The 18,383-nt window shown below is 55.8% G+C and overlaps 1 protein-coding gene across 7 annotated transcripts in view; it reads right to left on the bottom strand.

The window, feature by feature from the left end:
- Positions 1–270: 270 nt before the first annotated feature.
- The window catches only part of MAPT (microtubule associated protein tau), a 95,366-nt gene continuing 77,253 nt past the window's right edge, over positions 271–18,383 (bottom strand). For 4 of the 7 annotated variants that reach the window (XM_049637611.1, XM_049637605.1, XM_049637606.1 and 1 more), the window contains 4 exons: positions 9,099–9,191; positions 5,650–5,731; positions 4,115–4,227; positions 271–991 (listed from right to left, as the gene is read on the bottom strand). In XM_049637611.1, the coding sequence (XP_049493568.1) occupies positions 776–991; positions 4,115–4,227; positions 5,650–5,731; positions 9,099–9,191 (504 nt within the window). In that variant the 3' untranslated portion in view covers positions 271–775. The remainder of the gene's footprint in view (positions 992–4,114; positions 4,228–5,649; positions 5,732–9,098; positions 9,192–18,383) is intronic. The other 3 variants (XM_049637607.1, XM_049637609.1, XM_049637610.1) reach the window with 1 other exon arrangement.

Raw genomic sequence — 18,383 nt, 5'->3', positions numbered from 1 at the left:
ACCTCCTCCCGCCAACCGGAGCCTTTCTCCCACGGGCCGCCCGCGGGGACGGTGGCACACGGGCCCCGCGGCGGACCCCGGGCCACCGAGCACAGGGAGGCCGCCTGGCGCGAGCGAGCTGTGGGCGGCCGAGGCGGTCTGCCCTTCCCGCTGTCCTTCCAGGCAGAGAGCAGTGGCTCCCCGCCCACCCCCCATCACCCACTCCCACACTGTCCCTTCTGCCCTCTCCCTCCCCCCCTTCCCCTGCCTCAGCCTCTCCGGGGCTCCTCCCCCAACCCCCACCACAAAGTTGACATCCGCCCCCCGCGGCTCCCACACGGCACCCGGTTTCAAATCCGTTGCTGCTGCCGCTGCCTCTGTGACACCCCCAGGACAGGGCGGAGCAGGGGCGCCCGCAGTCCCTTGAGATAACCCAGAAGCAGCTCGCAGAGCCTCTCCTCCCTCTTCTAGGCGGAGGGGGAAAAAAAAAGAATCAAAAGTAATTGCCCAAGGAAATGGTGGGTGTGGTCGTCTTTTTAAATGTTTTTAAAAATATTTTATTATCGCCAGCCCACCCATCAATTTGGAAAGCTGGAATTTGCTCTTTTTCCCGTCACTGATTTTGAAGTCCCGAGCCAGGGCCGAGCGACAAAAGCAGGTTAAAGTGATTAACCGATTAACCGATCTGTGAGGAGCAGCTGGGGGAGGGCAGAGGGCGAAGGGCCAGATCATTATTCTTTTTTTTTCCACACTCTCTCTCTTCTCTCCACGATTACTGACCGCCCCGGGGGCCTGATCACAAACCCTGCTTGGCCAGGGAAGCGGACACTTCGTCGGCTAGCGTGGCGAGCTGGGGCGAGTCTACCATGTCGATGCTGCCCGTGGAGGACACGTTGCTGAGGTGCCGCGGAGACGTGTCCCCCGACACCACGGGCGACTTGTACACGATCTCCGCCCCGTGGTCTGTCTTGGCTTTGGCGTTCTCGCGGAAGGTCAGCTTGTGGGTTTCGATCTGCGAGAGAGGAGGTAGTTGGGGGGGGAGGGGAGGAGGGGTGGATTAAGCCATAGGAAGGGGAGCAAGCCCTGCCTGCCCCCCCCCCCCCCACCACCGGGGGCTGCGGGGACCGTGGTCTGGTCTGGCCACCGTCCCGGAGTGAACACCTGCACGCGGGTCCTCCAGCGCCTGCCTGCCAGCCACCCGCGTCCCTTCTCCAGACACAGTGAGCATCGCTCGTTTCCTGTGCACCCTTGCAGAGATAGCCCACACGTGTGGGATAGAAATGTATATTTAATAGGCGCTTCACACGTTGGTTCTTAGACTTAATACCTTCCGTTACCAGTACTTGCTTCCCTGATGCTTGTTGAGGGCTGTGTGGTACTTCATCACCACGCACCAAAATGTATCTATTCCCCTATCGATGGAAACTCAGGGTGTTCTAGCATGTGCTATCACAAATGACGCCGTGTATGAATATAGCCCTGTGTGCACGTCATTTCACACACGTGTAACCGTATCCTAGGAGCGGAATGGCTGGTAGGTCAAAAGACATGTGCGTTTTATCTTAATAGATATCATCAAACTGCATGGGGCGCCTGGGTGGCTCAGTCATTAAGCATCTGACTTCGGCTCAAGTCATGAGCTCACAGTCCATGAGTTCGAGTCACACATGGGGTGAGCTCGAGCCCCGCTCCGGGTAACACATGAGCCCGGGGGAGGCCCCGCTTCTCTCTCTCTCTGCCCCTCGCTTACTGGTGCCCTCTCTCTAAAAAAAAATATTACCCAATTGCAAAGTAAAGCATGAGGGAGAAGCTGGAGATGATTAAGGGACATCCCCAGAGTCACTGCCGTCCAGCCGTGAGCCACACACACTCCTCCCCTTCGCCTTTGACTGAGGGCTTTGGAGGTGGCAGCAAAGCGTGAACCGCCCTGGAAGGTGTGCTAGAAACGATGGTGCCATAAAGTCCTTTTTCAAGGAGAGAAACAATGACCGGGCCAGGAGTCCAGAGGCACTTAGCTCCAGAGGATGCCCACGACACTCAGAAAGCCTGTGTCACAGATGTGAGCAGTTCATAAGAGCTCCTGACGAGCCCGGAAGTGGCAGACAGGAATTCTCTCCTTTTTTGGGGTCCTGAGACCTTTGTGCATCTGGCGAAGCCAGAAAGATGGACACAAGCGGGCATGCGCTCAGCGACCCACAAGCGTTCTGCACAAACTCGGGAGTCCGTGGACCCCGGCTGAGAAGCCCCCGTTGCGGTGGGGGTGGGGGGGGGGGGCTTGGACGTGGCTATAAGTCCCCAAATCTCCCAAACTGAAGGGCGCTCTGGAGACGGGGGTCCTGCACTCCACCGCTTGTTAGAGCTTCCTGCCCATCACGGAGGAAGTGGGGGACTAGATAGGCAGGGACACTCTGGGGTCAGGACAGTGTCTTCTGAGTGGTGGGCAGGGCCAGGCCCACCCTTTCTCAGCCAGCACAGAGGTGAGTTAAAACAGAAGTTCACACTCTGGCTTGACTCTAAGTCACGTTCTTAGCTGGTTACAAAGTACCAGGAAGCTTCCAGAACACCATCTCCTTTGGGTTTCAGCACCACCCAGGGATGTGGATATTTCGGTCCCAAGTGCTGAGAGCACTTGCCCGGCCTGCCCAGGTCCCACCTCCAAGCAGAGTCAAGCCCAGAGCTTTGCTCAGGACATAGAAGCTTCCAGAGACAGGCAGAGACCTTCCTTCACCCAGGGAATTGCCAATGCCCAGGCCTTAAACCAGGGAGGCGGTCAGGTGACAGAAGCTAGAAGAGCCACCGGGCTTTTGCAGAGAACCTTCTCCACAACCTCAGAGAACTGGGCCCTGCCTCACTTCCCTTGAAGCGCGCGCGGCCTCCCGGCCCCTCTTTTACCAGGGACCAGGCACTGAGATGATATTTCTGCACCTTGGAAGCCCAGTCTGGGGAACCGGGTCCACCCTGCTGTCCGGGGTGGGGGTGGGGGGGTGACAGGGGGTGCTGCGGGGAGCCAGAGAGCGCAAGGCCATCCAAGGGCCTGAGTACCCCGCCCTCCGCGCCCCGGCCTTCGGGGAGCTCGTCTGTGGTCAGGTTTGTCCTGAGGTCTCAGTCTGCGGCCTCTGCTTGAAGTAAGACCACACCAGCCAGTGCTTCTCCAGAACCGCCCCCTTGGGCTTCGGCCTCACACGCGGCACGGGGCCTGTCCGTTCAGAATGAACGGTGTGACGGCTGCCACTTCCAACCAGCTGGGCCACTTTGGCCAGTGCCCCTTCTCACGCTGGGTCGGGTCTCAGAGTCTGTGCCCATTCTGGGACGCCCCTTCTCCTTCCACCACCCCTCTGTCAGCTGCTGGGGGGCACTGCAAACTGGAAAATGAGCCACTTCCAGAAGTTCACGGCCGCTGGAGTGGGTGGGAACCCCCCAGAGAGCGCTTTGGCTGTGTTTCTGCAGAAAAGAAGTACGGCCCTAAGACCACATCCTGTGATGCGCCCGGAGGGAGCCTGCTCAGGGCCACAAGCCCTGGCTTCCCCTTCCCCCAGCTCCCACGGCGAGACCCGAGGACTCCAGACCGCCCGGATCGCCGAGGCCCGGGGTCCAGCAGCCGTCCCCGTGGACGATTCTGTGACCGACAGGCAGGGGCTCTGCGGGAATCTGGATTTCAGCATCACCGTTTTGCTCTGGCTGCCTGGTGACCCACTTACAAAATCAGGTTACGCTCCCTTTACTCGCTCTGGTGCGCTGGGGCTGGCTTTGGGGATGGATGGCCACTTCCTTCCGTGGACGCTTGCCAACCACAGGGCCGACCGCCGTCACGGAGGACAGCGGCGCTCACCTTTCCGGGCATGAAAGCATCACCTGGGGGCTTTACAAACTCCAGGTGCCCAGGCTGCACCTGAGACCAATCAGAATCTCCAGGTGGGGTCTGGGCATCAAATCTGGCAAGGCTCCCAGGTGACAGCAATGGCCGGCGAAGGTGGCTCACCCGATGAGTCCTGGGGGTCGCTGAGAATCCACAGGAAGCCAATTAGTTCAGGCCCCTCAGCTTTCCTTCTCTGGAAAACCGGACCGGGTTCGTGCACCCCACTCCATTAACAGCCGTGTCTAAATGCAGCCTCCTCCCCACCCCGCCCCCTTGTACCTTTTTATTCCCTCCACCAGGGACGTGGGTGATGTTATCCAGGGACCCGATCTTCGACTGGACTCTGTCCTTGAAGTCCAGCTTCTCAGATTTTACCTCCACCTGGCCGCCTCCTGGAACACAACACACACGGGGGCACCAGGCCTTGAAGGAGGGCCAAGCAAGCCATTCCAAGTAGACCCCAATCCTTCGGAGTAGACGAGACGGTCCTTCATTTAGAAGGTAGTCTGGGCCCAGGTAAGAGCCCTTCCCAAGGGCTGGACAACAGTTTGCTCTCTAACCAAGGTGTGCCTCAGTATTGGCTCAACAAATCCTTCCTCCTTCGTTCATGCAAAGGTCAATGACAACTCAGGGTAGGAGAAAAGATTCTAAATTCTAAAGTGGTCGGCTTCCAAAGAGTGAAGTCTCTCTCGGTCAACATCCTGTAAAGCCACAGCCCTGCAAGGCCTCGGAACGAAACTAAATGGCAAAATGCACCCTAACGAAGGAAGGGCCCTGGCCCCTCCCCCTCCTCGGACACTAGGTGCCGCACCCGAGAGCGTGGGAGCCGCGGCCAGAGAGGGAGACAGACAGACATCCTTCCCTTCTGGGGAAGGATAAGGCCGCCCAAGAAAGCTGCTCATGGCGGGAATGGTGGCACAGCTGAGGGACGGTTTTCGCTGGGAGAGACCAGACTCCCACAACAAGTGTAAGGAAGCCGGAACGGGATGAGAGACGATCCGGACTACGTCTCTGCCGGCCCTGTCTCCCCACAGGAACGCTTCAGCAAGTACGGATTCAGCTCCGAACCGGGCCCACGGCAGAAGTCCCCACTCTGGACCCCCGGACAGGAGTTAGAATCTAGATCTACGCTGGCCGCCTCCTGGAACAGTGCGGTAGCCACCAGCCCCATGCGGCTACTTAAATTTTAATTAGGTACAATTAGCTCATTTTGTCCACTGCGCTGGCCACATTTTCAGGGCTCAGTAGCCACGTGTGGTTGGGGGCCACCACACCGGACGGAGCAGGTCTAGAACATTTCCATCAGCGCAGAGAGATCTCCAGATAGCTCTGATTTTCTTGTGGTGTGGGAAGGGGAGCGGGGAGGGAAGCATGGCAGAGCTCCAACGGCATTTACTGTCGAAACAAAGTCACGGCCGGAGCTTGGCAATGGCTGGCGCAGGCGGTGACGTGTCCCCTGTGTGGGCTGGGAACCAAACTGGAACATCCACAAGCCAGCCTTCGGGAGCCAGATCAGGCCTGTCCCCGGCTCTAGAGGCTCTGCGCAGCCTGCTTGGAGAACCAGGTTGGGGCTTAGGACCCCCCCCCCCCCCCCCGCCCCCCCCACCTCGTCATGTTGGCTGGGCCAGCATGGCGCCCTGCTCAGGAGTGAGATGGGACAGCCACCCCTCCCAGGGCCCAGCAAGTTCCACCTTCGATGCTCCCCTCGTCAGCCCATCCCATCAATCCTTCCCAGCCACTTCAGGAGAAGGCACCACCCAGTCCCGTCCCGCACCTCCCCCCGCCGACCTTCCCCCGCCTTCTGCAAGGGCTACCTGGCTTATGATGGATGTTGCCTAGCGAGCCACACTTGGAGGTCACCTTGCTCAGGTCCACTGGTTTGTACACTATTTGCACCTGGAGGCGGGAGAGGACGAGGGAGAGACAGAGAATAAAACAGGATGATTTAATTACGGGTGTAACCCCACGAAGAGCAGCCGTGTAAGTCCAGGCCCTGCTTAGATGGTGTTTCCTGTCCGCCGCGAGGAAGGCACCCGGTCATGGTGGGAAAATGTGTTGTTGGACTTCCGCCAGCCCTGCCCCAGGGGAGGTGGGTCTTCAGAGAATGACTGTGGGATTGAAGTGCCCTCGGTCCCACAGGGGGAAAACAGGGATATTTGTCACTGTGCAGGGCCCACACCGTTCGTTTAAAAGAGTCACTGTTTCCTGAGCTGAAAGTGACACTGCATTCGGTGGGGACAAAGAAAGGAGGGATCCATAGGATCCATTTGTACCGCACTTGGACAATCTTGTTGGACAAGCCAGAAAGCCACATCTGCTGGTCCTCAAAGAGGAGCGGGCAGAGTGGGGTCGGTGGGGGTGCTTCCTCCCAGGAGAGGCTCCCACAAAGCCCAGCACCGCAGCAAGTGTGGGGACCTTCGACAAGCAGCACCCACAGCGGTTTGGCAGCTTGGAGGTAAGAGCCAGCTGGCACCTGGACAACACAGCGTCCTAGACATTTCGGTTCTCGAGCTCAAGGAGCAAAGCGACAGCAGGAGACGGGCAGACGGCACAGAGGACCCAGCAGGTCAGTCCCCGAGAGATGGAGCACAGCTCAGACACACACAGGGCTCAGAACCGGCCCGGGGCCCAGCACGCAGCTTGGCCACACTGCCCACTGCCCACCCTCCCGAGGGGAATGACAGCCACTGAGCGCCCCACCGATCTCAGCCCAAGAACCGACTCCCTGGAGGGGATCCCCCACAGGGACCCCCGCATCGGCAGATGGGTTTTCTGGAGGAAGCCTCTAGAAAGCCGTGTCTGTGAGGGGGTCCCTGGATGGTCACTGAGGGACACTTCCCAGGGCCTCCAGCAACCACCCGTGTGAGGCCACAAGAGGCCAGTCACCACGGAGTGGGAGCCCGGAGTTACCCAGGAGAGAGATGGCCTCCAGCCAGAGAGCCAGACCAAAAAGGAGGGAGATCTACTTCTGTCTAAATCACCTGGAACAATTCCAAATGATTTTAGTTAATTAAAATCATGCTGGCGTTTGCCACTTCTTGATGGAGAGTTGACCGAGGCCAACAGGCGCCCTTGGCCTGTGTCTGTGGAGTGAGGCAAGGGGAGCGCCCAGGTGTGGCAGCCGGCGCCCGTGCAGGTGGACGGGAGGGGGGTGAACGGTCCTGAGGGAACAGGGTCTGGGAGACAGCGCGCTGAGAGGCAGGGAAGGGGCCACGGGAGCTCCTCTTCGCACGAGAGAGAGGGAAGTAAATTCTGTGACCCAGACTTCCCTCTTTCCCCTCAGCCCGGATGAGGTAACCTGGGGAGAGGAGGGTGTGCAGAAGGAGGCAGAGGGGACAGGACTGCCTGAGGGTAGGAGCCAGGGCAGGGGCGGCAGGAGGAGTGGAGGCCCGGGGAGGGAGGAGGCCAGGCCTGGAGTGGAGCCCAGAGCCCGCGGGAGGCAGGGAGGATCCCAAGGTGGACAAGGGAGCTGGGCCTGCCAGCTGGGACATCCCCTCCAGGCTAGGGAAGGGAGGGCCACAAGCCAGAGGCCGGAGGGCCCAGGCCAGGGGTCTAGCACCCCCAAAACACCTGGCTCAAGTGCCCAGAACCCCCAGCCGCCTTCCACCAGGAGAAGAGCTTTCTGTGAACGTTCCTACTGCAAACCAGCAGTGGCCACGCTCCAAGGACAATGCTCAGGGCCAGCCTGAGATATCCCGCGGCTCTTTGCCAGGTCACATAGGTTAGCCGGAGGGGGGCAGAGAGGGCGGGAGCACAGGAGGTGCCCTCGAGGAAGTCCCCTCATGTCCTGGGCACTGCCATCAGCAGTGGGAATGTACCGTCTGCCCAGAGCTCATGCCTGAAGCTACCTCTGGACCCCACAGCCCAGGGCCCACCAGCACAGCCTCCTGCCGGCCGACCAGACAGGAGTTAAACCAGAGAACAGGCCTCGCCCCTCCGGCCAGAGCCAGGGTCTGCAATAGTGATACCAGAGATCCAGGCAGAGCTAACACAGCAACCAGCACTCTGCGCGGAGCCCACGGTTGTGGGTCAGGGTGGGGGGTGGTCCCCACACCTTCCCCTTCCTTCTGGTAGCAGCGGGACAGGAGAGCAGGGTTGGGGACACAGAGGAAAACGCTGAGCAGACACTGGTGAGGAAGCGTTACGGAAGCGCCATGCAGCTCAGGGCGGGAGACAGACTCACATTGCAAGAATAAACCTCGGGGCTGGGCGCAGAGGTGCGGGCCCAGGCTGGGCACGTTCTGGAGAGACAGCCCGCCTGGGGCTACCACTGTCCCCTGCCCCCTGCCACCCTCCTGGCTGCCAGCCAGGAGCAAGGCACCTGCTCTCAGAAACCGTCCCCCCAGCCGGGGGTGGACCTCAAAGGGGCTCGACCCTCCCACTTTGATGCGTTTAAATGTGGTTTCCAGTCAACCCAGAGGCTGGGGTAGGGGCCGCAGAGAAGGGGGGCCCGGCCGCGGGAGGCCCAGTCCGTACCCACGGTGAGTGACCATGGACTGGCCGGGAGGGGAACAGCAGAGCTGATGGAGTGGGTAGGTGAGAGGTGAGGATGCCAGCCCCAAACCTCAGGGACTCCCCCACTAGGGACACCAGGCGTCCCCACGACATTTGGAGGGAGCCTAATGTAAAAGGGTCCAAGGCAGCATTTCTCTGTCAACTCCCAAGCGCCGCAGGCAGGGTCCCCTGTGCAATTTGGGGGCTATTTTTCCCCTGAAGTCTCTGCCAGGAGAGGGGCCGGTTTTACACCTGAGCCGAGTCTTGGGGATCTGCTCGTCCCTGGCAGATGCAGGAGACAAACACGAGCAGGGACTGGACTTTTCCTGCTCTGAGTGAGGACAGCAACACATCGCGTCTGCTCCTCAGAACGGACGTGCCAGCCGTCCACAGGGCTGTCCGTCCACGGGGGACGAGGGGACAGAGCCCAGTCTCAGACGCTGCCCCTTTCCTCCCAACCTCAAACGGGCGGCGGGGCTCCCAGGAGCCCGTGCCGGACGGTGGAGGGGGTGGACCCCGGGTATTATGCCGTGAGGACCTGGCCTCCAGGTTTGGGCCAGAGAGAGGCTCAGCCATCCTCCTGTTCTGCAGAGGCCGGGGTCCCACCCCTCCTAGAACCGTGGACACGGGTGCAGGGAGCCTGGGGGGCACAGACTCTGCCCCCGAGGACGGTTTATTCTCTGCAATGTCTCGCAAGTGTATATTCTCATGCCGCTTGTTACAAACCAGAACCACGGAACGGGCCCAGGGAAAGTGTGACGATACTCACACTGCCGCCTCCTGGCACGTGTTTGATATTATCCTTTGAGCCACACTTGGACTGGACGTTGCTAAGATCCAGCTTCTTATTAATTATCTGCACCTTTGACAGCCAGAAAAAAGGATGAATGTCACATCAGGCCCAGACGCACCTGCTCTGCCCTGACACACTCCGCTTCCTGCCTTGAGGGCGGGGACCAGGCTCCAGGCGGAGGGCAGGAGGTCTGAGTCACAGCTTCCAGGCAGCCCCCCCCAGGAAGGCGGTTCCGGAACCGTGAGTGACTGCGGGCAGGGCCGGGCTCCACCTCACCGAGCTGGGTTTGCAAAGCACAGCCACCGGGAGGCAGCTCTTCCCTTCACCAAAGGGCTGCACCACGGAGGCCCCCCAGAGGGCACATCTGAGGCCTGGAAAGTGTAGCTGAGCGGCCGCCAGGCTGGGCCGGAGCGAGGTGTGCCCGATGACGTGTTTAAATGAATGAATAAAAAGCGCCATCTGTGTCCTCATTCGCACACCCACCAGGCCCGCCAGAACGTCCGCGAGACCTTTCTGTGGCTGTGCTCAAGCCTGTGGGCACTGCAATTACATACAGATAGATCTCCCTCTATTTTAATCCCAGACCCCACCCAGACCTAGAATTAGAATCTCGGTCTCCCCTTGGTGCTTCGGCCGCACGGCGAGGTTTGGGGATCGCTGCCATCACGGGGAAGAGACACAGATGACTCTGGAGAAGACAGATCCAGACACCCCTCCAGGTGAGGGCTTTGCCACCTGGAAGGCAGGGTAGGTGCCTGACCTTCTATCCATCGGCTCGCCCTTGTCCACAAGGCCGCCAGGGGCTTAAAGGGAAGCGGGCACATGTTCCTGAGGAGCTGTGGTCCAGAAAGCTGTGGTCCCCCTGTGTTTCTAAGAGGCTTCTCTCTCCAGGCACCAGGGAGGCGGTGCGGGGATATCACTGTTTTAGCGGTGATTTTTTACCCGATTTGTCTAACAACGGAAATGCACAGACGACCGCGGCACAGAGGAGAGCTGAAAAACCTCCTGGTTACCTCTGCTGGGGCTGGGCGACCTCTTTATCACAGGTGTCTTGCCCCACAGGTGCTCCCTGCTTGTAAACTGTGCCTTAGTTTCCCATTCATCGCTGATAACAGCGGCCAACTGGATTTCCCCATTAAGAGCCAGCGTTGCTCTCTGAAATTGTGGCAATGGCACCGAGATCTCAGTGTGGCCAGGCGGGGGCCGTTGCTCCAGAGATGCAGGATCCGTGAGGACGGCTGTGGCTGGGGGTCGGAGCCCTGGCCCGGCTCCTGCGGGTAGAAGGGTCCCAAACTCTGACCCAGGAGCCACAGTCAGCCATCAAGGGTGCCACAGGTCCTCGCAAAATGGGGAAATGAGGACGTGATAGCAAAATTTTGTCCATCCTACTTTTTGGTGTGAAAATGGCCTTTCCTTTATTAACTTATTAGTTATTAAGTTACATTGATAGTAGGCCATATTTAGCATTTTGAGATGTCCTTAGCCTGACGGAATAAAGACAGAGTAATCTTCTCTCGGACCCCATCCCTTTTTTTTTTTCCCTTCGTTTTACTGGTCTGGATCTAAAAACCTGGTAAGCATATATCTAACCCCCCCATTTTTTCTTTCCTTCTTTTAAAATTTTTAATGTTTATTTTTTGAGAGAGAGAAAGAGACAGCACGAGCAGGGGAGGGGCAGAGAGAGAGGGAGACACAGAATCCGAAGCAGGCTCCAGGCTCTGAGCTCTCAGCACAGAGCCCAGCGTGGGGATCTCACTCACAGACTGTGAGATCATGACTTGAGCTGAAGTCAGACACTCAACCCACTGAGCCACCCAGGTGCCCCCTAACCTCCCTTTTTCATTTTCTTTTATGTTCCTTTAAAATAAAAAGCTATGGGGGAGCCTAGGTGGCTCAGTGGGTTGAGTGTCCGGGTCTTGATTTCAGCTCTGGTCATGATCCCAGGGTCGTGGGATTGAGCCCTGCCTCAGTGTGGACCCTGCTTGGGATCCTTGGGATTCTCTCTCTCCTTCTCTCTCTGCCCTTCTCCCCTACTCTCATGTTCTCTCTCTCTCTCTCTCTCAAAATATAAAAATAAATAAAATAAAAAGCTATGTATTTTTCATTAGAAAAGTAACATAACATTATGATTTTGAAAAATAGTTTAAACAAAGCAAAAAACGGTTTTCCTGCCACCCTACCACAACCACAATTTCATTTTGTGATATTCCCTTGAAGTCACACATATATAAATAAAACTACCATCATGTACATATAAATGGTGGTAATTACATACAATAATGTATCTTGCTTTATCAAGTAACATCATCTCCTAAGCATCTGCCTTGTCTACAGTCATCAGAAGGATTATTCTGGGCACCTGGGTGGCTCAGCCGGTTAAGCGTCTCACTTCCACTCAGGTCATGATCTCACGGTTCATGGGTCCGAGCCCTGCGTCAGGCTCCATGCTGACAGCTCAGAGCCTGGAGCTGCTTTGGATTGATTCTATGTCTCCCTCTCTCTCTGCCCCTTCCCCGCCTGTGCTGTCTCTCTCTCTCTCTCTCTGTGTCTCAAAAATAAGTAAATATTTAAAAAACTTTGTTACGAAATAATAGGTCCTATTCCATTTTGTGATATCTGTGTGATCAGACATTTGTATCGATTCCATTTTAAATAGCAGAAACAGCCTCACCACAAATATCCTTCTGCAAGGAGCTCTTTCCATATTATGGATTATTTCATAGCAGAGTCCCAGAAGTAGAATTTCTGGGTCAAAGTAATAAATACTCTAAAAATTCTCCGTACACCTCTGCAAGCAGCTTCCTGAAGGGGCTGGATCACTCTACCCTGTGAGCACCGCTGAGAAAGTCCGTTTCACTGCACAGCTCCCAGCATCAGGCATGTAAAGAATCGGTTTGCTTTCTTTGACTTAAATAAATGGGGTTGCATCGTTGGCTTATTCTGCATTTTTTTTTTTATTACAGAGTTGCTCCTTTGCCCCCCTTTTGCTCATAGGTGACTTTTTTCCTACAAATGTTTACATCTTTATATATTCAAAGTCTTCCTTTGTCTTCTCTTCTCTGTTGTTTGTTTTAAAGTATACGTATTTTGAGGAGACAGAGCACTGTGAGCAGGGGAGGGGCAGAGAGAGAAGGAGACAGAATCCCAAGCAGGCTCCGCCCTGTCAGTGCAGAGCCCGATGTGGGGCTCGAACTCTGGAACCGTGAGATCATGGCCTGAGATCACGAGTGGGACGTGCAACTGACTGAGCCACCCAGGTGCCCCTCTTCTGTGTTTTTAAATGTAAACACCACCCTCATCTGGGGTGAACGGGTTGGGAGAATATCTAACTCCACCTCATCCTTCGCACCTGCCGTGCCCCTTAGTGACGAGGAGGCCATTGGAGGCCCCGGGAGGTTAAGTAACCTTCTCAACTCAGTGGTACAACCACAGGCTACCTACCTTCGTGACAACAAAGTTTCGCCCCAGCGGTCCTTAAGCCGGGGTTCTCATACACCAAGTACAAACAACACTCTCTTGTGAGCCTCAAAATTCTCTCCTGCCAGCAAGGGGCTGCAGGGACAGTGCCTCGGCCCCGGCCTGTGCTGGGGCAGCAAATGGAACAGGCTTTCTCACACTGCTTCTTAAGGAGCTACCGCTGCCCTCTGCATAGTATCTTTGAATCCCGTCGGGCCACCCTCAGATTTTAAGGAGTGGGACATGAACTCCTTCTGTGGGGATCATTTTTTACTCATCACTTTCCACTGGATAAGTCCCAGAAGCAGGCTTTGCCTTTCACAAAGGAATTGGAGCTGTTTAGTATTAGAAAACACACGCAAACACACGAAATAGTAGAACAACAAAATTAAAAGGATAATGGTAAAAGAAGCAGAGGTCATCAGGACTGACAATTAGACATCATTACATTTAACTCTGAGCTTCCTGGAAGCCAAAGCAAAAAGGGAAACTCGATGGGCTACCTAACTCTCCTTATCTGACAATAAAAACCAGTTTTTCAAGGAAGATAACATTATTTTCTGAACTAATCCATTTAAAGAAATTCATCAAATGAAGCAAGTGACATTAAGCAATAATAAGATCTGCAATATACACACAATTTTTTTTTAATGTGGCTTTTTCTTATTCCAGTCCCACACCAAAAGAAAAAAAGGGCAGCAAGTTTTTTTTGTGGGATTTGGCAATAGACGAAGCAGACCTGAATTACTGTTAGTCGTCAAATTAAGTCAACACCCTTTACAGAATGTTAGATTTACGGAAGGGGGATAAAACAGTTGGCATTACGAAACTGAAATCCTGAAACTTAATTTCTCAGCTAGAACAATATGTGTGATATTGACCCTCAGCCCTGGGCAGACACTGAAAATCCTCATCAAAGGACAGAACAATGTTTTCGAGGCTCCAAATTTTGATCTCGGGGACTCACAGTCAAGGGAGAATTTCCTGTGGTCAGGGTTTGATCCTAGAGGAGAGGCTGGGGTGGAGGGTGACTAAAGGACATGAAGCTGTCTCAAACCCTCACTGGGCCTTGATCTGATTCTGTCTGAGCTCAGAGCTCTCAAGATGCTCCAGATGGCCCAGTCCTCCCCCAGGAGCTCCCAGGCTGGCCCAGTGTCCACTGGCTGTCCCCGGAAAGGCCTGTCTCCAGCATGGCCTGGTGCTTGCTGGGCCCATCTTGGCTCCACTAGGGTCAACATACCCAGTGCATCTTTAAAATGATGGGATTTATACAAGATTGTTCAGAAAGATGCCATGTGCAGGGGGAGATGCCCAGAAGGTCAGGAAATTGCAGGGCTGTCCCAGGGGAGGGTCCCAGCCCTGTTCTGCAGGACCTGGCACCCTAGCTCAGGTTTAGCTTAGTTATAGCTGGTCCTGACCCGGGAGAGGCAGACTACCCCAGGTACAAATTGACTTAATTTACTCCATGTAAAGGTCTGACATGTCTGTTTTTTTAAAAAAAAAAAAAAAATTTTTTTTAAAAAAAAAAATTTTTTTTTAAACATTTGTTCATTTTTTGAGAGAGAGAGTGAGACACAGAGTATGAGCTGGGGAGGGGCAGAGAGAGAGGGAGACAGAATCTGAAGCAGGCTCCAGGCTCTCAGCTGTCAGCACAGAGCCCGAGGTGGGGCCCGAACCCACGAACTGTGAGATGATGACCTGAGCCGAAGTCGGACGCTTAACGGACTGAGCCCTTGCGCCCCTAGACGTATCTGCTTTTTAAAATGAGAACTGGGACTTTGTCACTGAATATAATGAATTTTAAAGATACAGACTTCAGTTCTCCAGGATGGAGACAGACACAGTATTCTGTCGTCATCTTGTGGTTGCCTGGAATATTGCAGCCCAAGGCTTGCAAGGCCCTTCAGCTCCTGCAGGTTTCGGTCCTGCCTGGCCGATCCCAGCCACTGGCCTGAACATCCTCAGAGAACGTGACTTTAGCTCCATCTGCTCAGAACCAACCAGACCACCCCATGTTTGGGCCCCCGTGCCCTTTTCCTGCCATGACTTTGTAATCCTTTCCCACCCTTGGCAGCCACGGGCACTGCCTTGGTTCTCCGGAGCAGGCAGCCTTGGCCCTGAGTGAGCTCCTCCTCTCCCACCCTGGGCGGTCCCTGGGGCCCCTGTGCTTCCCACTGACACAGAAGGGCTGCTGAGGGCTCTCCTCGGTGTTGCCTTAACCTTGCTGGGCCCTCACCCGCCCGGTTATTCAACTCTGATTCTCCCAACCTCAGTCCCCAGGACCCACTGACCATGGAGCCTGAGGCTGGCTCCCTGCGGGCAGTGCCCTCCTCCTCCTCTGTCCTCTCCTGTCCTGTCAGGGCAAACTCCCAGCTGGTTCACCGAAGACCCAGCAGGGACCTCCCTCTATCGGCTGGCAACCCCCCTTAGCTCTTGTGTAAAGGAACAAAACTCCAGCCTAAACCCATGTGCCCCTGGCCACCCCAGCCCTGTCACTTCTAGTTTTATTCTGCTTTTGGTCTGAACATCTCCAGGGTGTAGTTTCTCACTGTCTTCCTTCGGCCCATGTGCCTGGCACTCAAAGACCAACGATGGTTCCAAAACGGGCCTGTCCTGTCTTTTCTGACTTGCTGGTGACATATCACATTGCGGGGGACAGTCCATAACACAGGTGACCCTCAGTGATGCTGGTCAAGTGACCCTCAGTGTGGTGACATTCAACCCTCACACCCTCAGTGGTGTGGGTTTAATTTAATTCCTGGTATTTAAAAATTTCCCCTTTCAGTTACATGGACTTTCTATGTCCTTCTGTTTTTCTTTTAATGTGGGCTGGGACAAACAGGGCTGGGACAAACCCAGGGCGGGGCCGCAGGACACAGGGGCTGGCCTGGGTGCGGAACGAGCCTACCGAGGCAGGTGGAGGGAATATGAAAACAGACAGGGTCAGGACTGAAAGGAAAAACCAGCCATCAGATCCAGGGTGCACAGGAGACCCTAGTAGTGGGGGTTGAGGCCAGAGGCCTGCAGGTTAAGAATCTGGGGACACTGGGCCTCAGCTTGCACATTGGGAACATCTGGGGAGACTCCCCAGGAGATTCTAATGGGGCGGGGGAAGGCTCTGGCACCAAGATTTTTCAAACAACCGACCCTCCAGCCCTCAGGTGATCCTCTGGCAGTCAGGCGGATGGGCTGCTCCCCCAGGGAGCTGTATGCTTGTCTGCGTGGCTGGCCTGCCTTCCCTTCTCCCCCAGCCCCTGGTGGATTCAGCTGGTTCTGTTAAAGTGGCCAAGTGCTTAACTGCGATTTCAAAAATAATTTCGTTCTGGGGCGACTGGGTGGCTCAGTCCATGGAGTGTCCGACTTCAGCTCAGGTCACGATCTCACAGTCCGTGAGTTTGAGCCCCATGTCTGGCTCTGCGCGGACAGCTCAGAGCCTGGAACCTGCTTCAGATTCTGTGTCTCCCTCTCTCTCTGCCTCTCCCGGGCCTGTGCTCTCACGCACACGCTCTCAATAAATAAACGTTAAAAAAAATAATTCCATTCCGGACTCTTCAAGCAATACCTGCTCACAACAGCAAATCGTGAACACAGAGCAAAGTACAGAGCAGTAAACAGGTGTTTTGCATTTTTTTTCCAACCACTGATTTACATCAATCCTCTGCGGTTTTCAGTCTCTGCAGATTTACAAACTGAACCCTTTACCTCCTCCTTCGGTGTGAGCATCTATGCAGGGAGCTGCGTTGTTCTTCAGACTCACAGCGCTGACCTTTTTGCAGCGTAAACACCCACAGAACTTGCTGCATGCAGGACACTGTGGGACGCCACAGGGCCCCCAAAGGTCTCAAGGAGACCTCAGGAGACCTGCAGTCGGGGCCTTTTAAAGGCCTTCTCCGTGGATCCCATGTGCCTTCTTCTTTCCTGTTTCTTTTCCCTTCATTTCCCCGGGAGATTAGTGTTGCTCTTTGTCATGGCTGAAGGTTTCTTTGTTTCAGAAAAATTTCCGGGTTTTCCATGGGATTTAAGAGAAGCTGTTACTCCTCCCTTTGCCACTTTCCTGCCTCCTCCCCCAAAGAGTCCTGGATAGTTGCCCTCTCCCCTTTAACCCTTCGGTAGACGTGGACAGCTTGGTGCCTGCGCCCCAAATTGGGAGCATTTCCACCCTGAGCATCGGTCGCTGGCTCCCTTCCACTAGACTCCTCTTCCCCCACAGACGGGGCAGTCCTGGGTGCAAGGGGCAGATTCCGGCCCTGGAAGGGTCTCCAGTGGGACGTGCTCAGCCCCGGCCCCGAGTTCTCTGCAGAGCTGCTGGAGCCAGGCCAGGAGCACCCACGCTTTCCAAGCCGATGTCGGAGGAACTCAGGGCTGGTGGGGGTGCAGCCTGAGCTGGTGGGGGTACAGCCTGGGCTGATGCAGGTGCAGCCTGGGGCCAGCAGGAAGAGGTGAGTGCTGCTGTGTGACAGCCCTCAGGCTGGAGATGCTGATGGTGACAGTTGCTCTCTTGCAGTGATGAGTCATTGTGAGATGCTGGTCACAGCCACCATCTTCTTGTAGGTGCAGGACTGGCCGTGTGGGTGTTTTGTTTTTCCTTTTTCAAAGCGAGGAGCAAACGGTCACTTTATGCCGTGAGAACAGGGCACACACACCAGACGCTGTCGGCGCTGAGGGGCCTGTGCGACCACCAGTGGCCAACACCCCACCACCTCGGAAACACTGTTCCTGCAGATCCCTCTGCCGAGAACCTCCCGGAGGGGCCAACTTCAAGTCAACACCCCGGCTGCCCCAGCTTCCAGCCCCTTCTGGAAGGAGATGGGCATCTTTACAAGGAGCAGCCAAGGCAAACACTGCAGAAAAGTAAACACGGGAAGTAAACAAGGCCAACTCTGTGGACCAAAGACCAGTGGCCATGAGACCCAGGGCTTTAAGCGGGGAGGCACCCAGGCCTCCCGACTGGGCAGGACTCTACAGCCCCGGGATGGGAAAGGCCAGGGGGAGGCCCTCAGGCTCCATGGGGACCAAGGCACAGGGTTTCAATTAAGGCACCAACATGGACAGAAAGCCCTGAGACGCCCTCCCCTCACGGTGACCCAGACGCCAGCCAAGAGCGATAAATAACGTCAATACTGCAAAGGCTCCCGCAGTGGGGGAGGCGCATGGTTCTAACTAAAAGGGAAACATTGGTTCCGGATGCCGTAATGCTCCCCCAGCACAGCCAGAGGCTCATCGCCCCCAAGACGGCCCAAGCCCAGGAGGCCAAACACATCTGTGCTCCTAAGAGCGGAGTCGTGGTCCTCTGTCCCCCATACATGCCACCTCTTCTTCCTTCTCCACTCCCCTTCCTGGTGCTGGAGGGGGAGACAGGCTGTTACGGGCCGACCCGTGTCCCCCAAAATTCATATGCTGATGTCTTAACTCACAGTGCCTCAGAATGCGACTGTATTTGGAGATGACGTCTTTAAAGAGATGGGCCCCTATCCAGTATGACTGGTGTCCTTCCAGGAAGGAGAGACTGGGACACAGAGGCACCAGAGAAAAGACCACGTGAGGACACAAGAAGGCGGCCATCCACCAGCCAAGCAGAGACCTCATAAAACACCGGTCCTGCTGATAACCTTGATCTTGGTATTCTGGCCTCCAGAACTGTGAGGAAATAAACCTCTGTTATATAAGCTGCCCAGCCTGTGGTATTTTCTACATCAGCCTTAGGACACTCATACAATGGGGGGCAGGGACATGAAGAGGAGGAAGGGGGTCCAGGTCAGTCCCTATCTCCCACCACCTCACGCCCTTGGATGCTCACGTCTCTCC

The sequence above is a fragment of the Panthera uncia genome, chromosome E1, assembly GCF_023721935.1.
Source record: "Panthera uncia isolate 11264 chromosome E1, Puncia_PCG_1.0, whole genome shotgun sequence".
Lineage (NCBI taxonomy): Eukaryota > Metazoa > Chordata > Mammalia > Carnivora > Felidae > Panthera > Panthera uncia.
The sequence above is the reverse complement of the archived record's forward strand: the minus strand, read 5'-3'. Positions and strand labels throughout refer to the sequence as shown.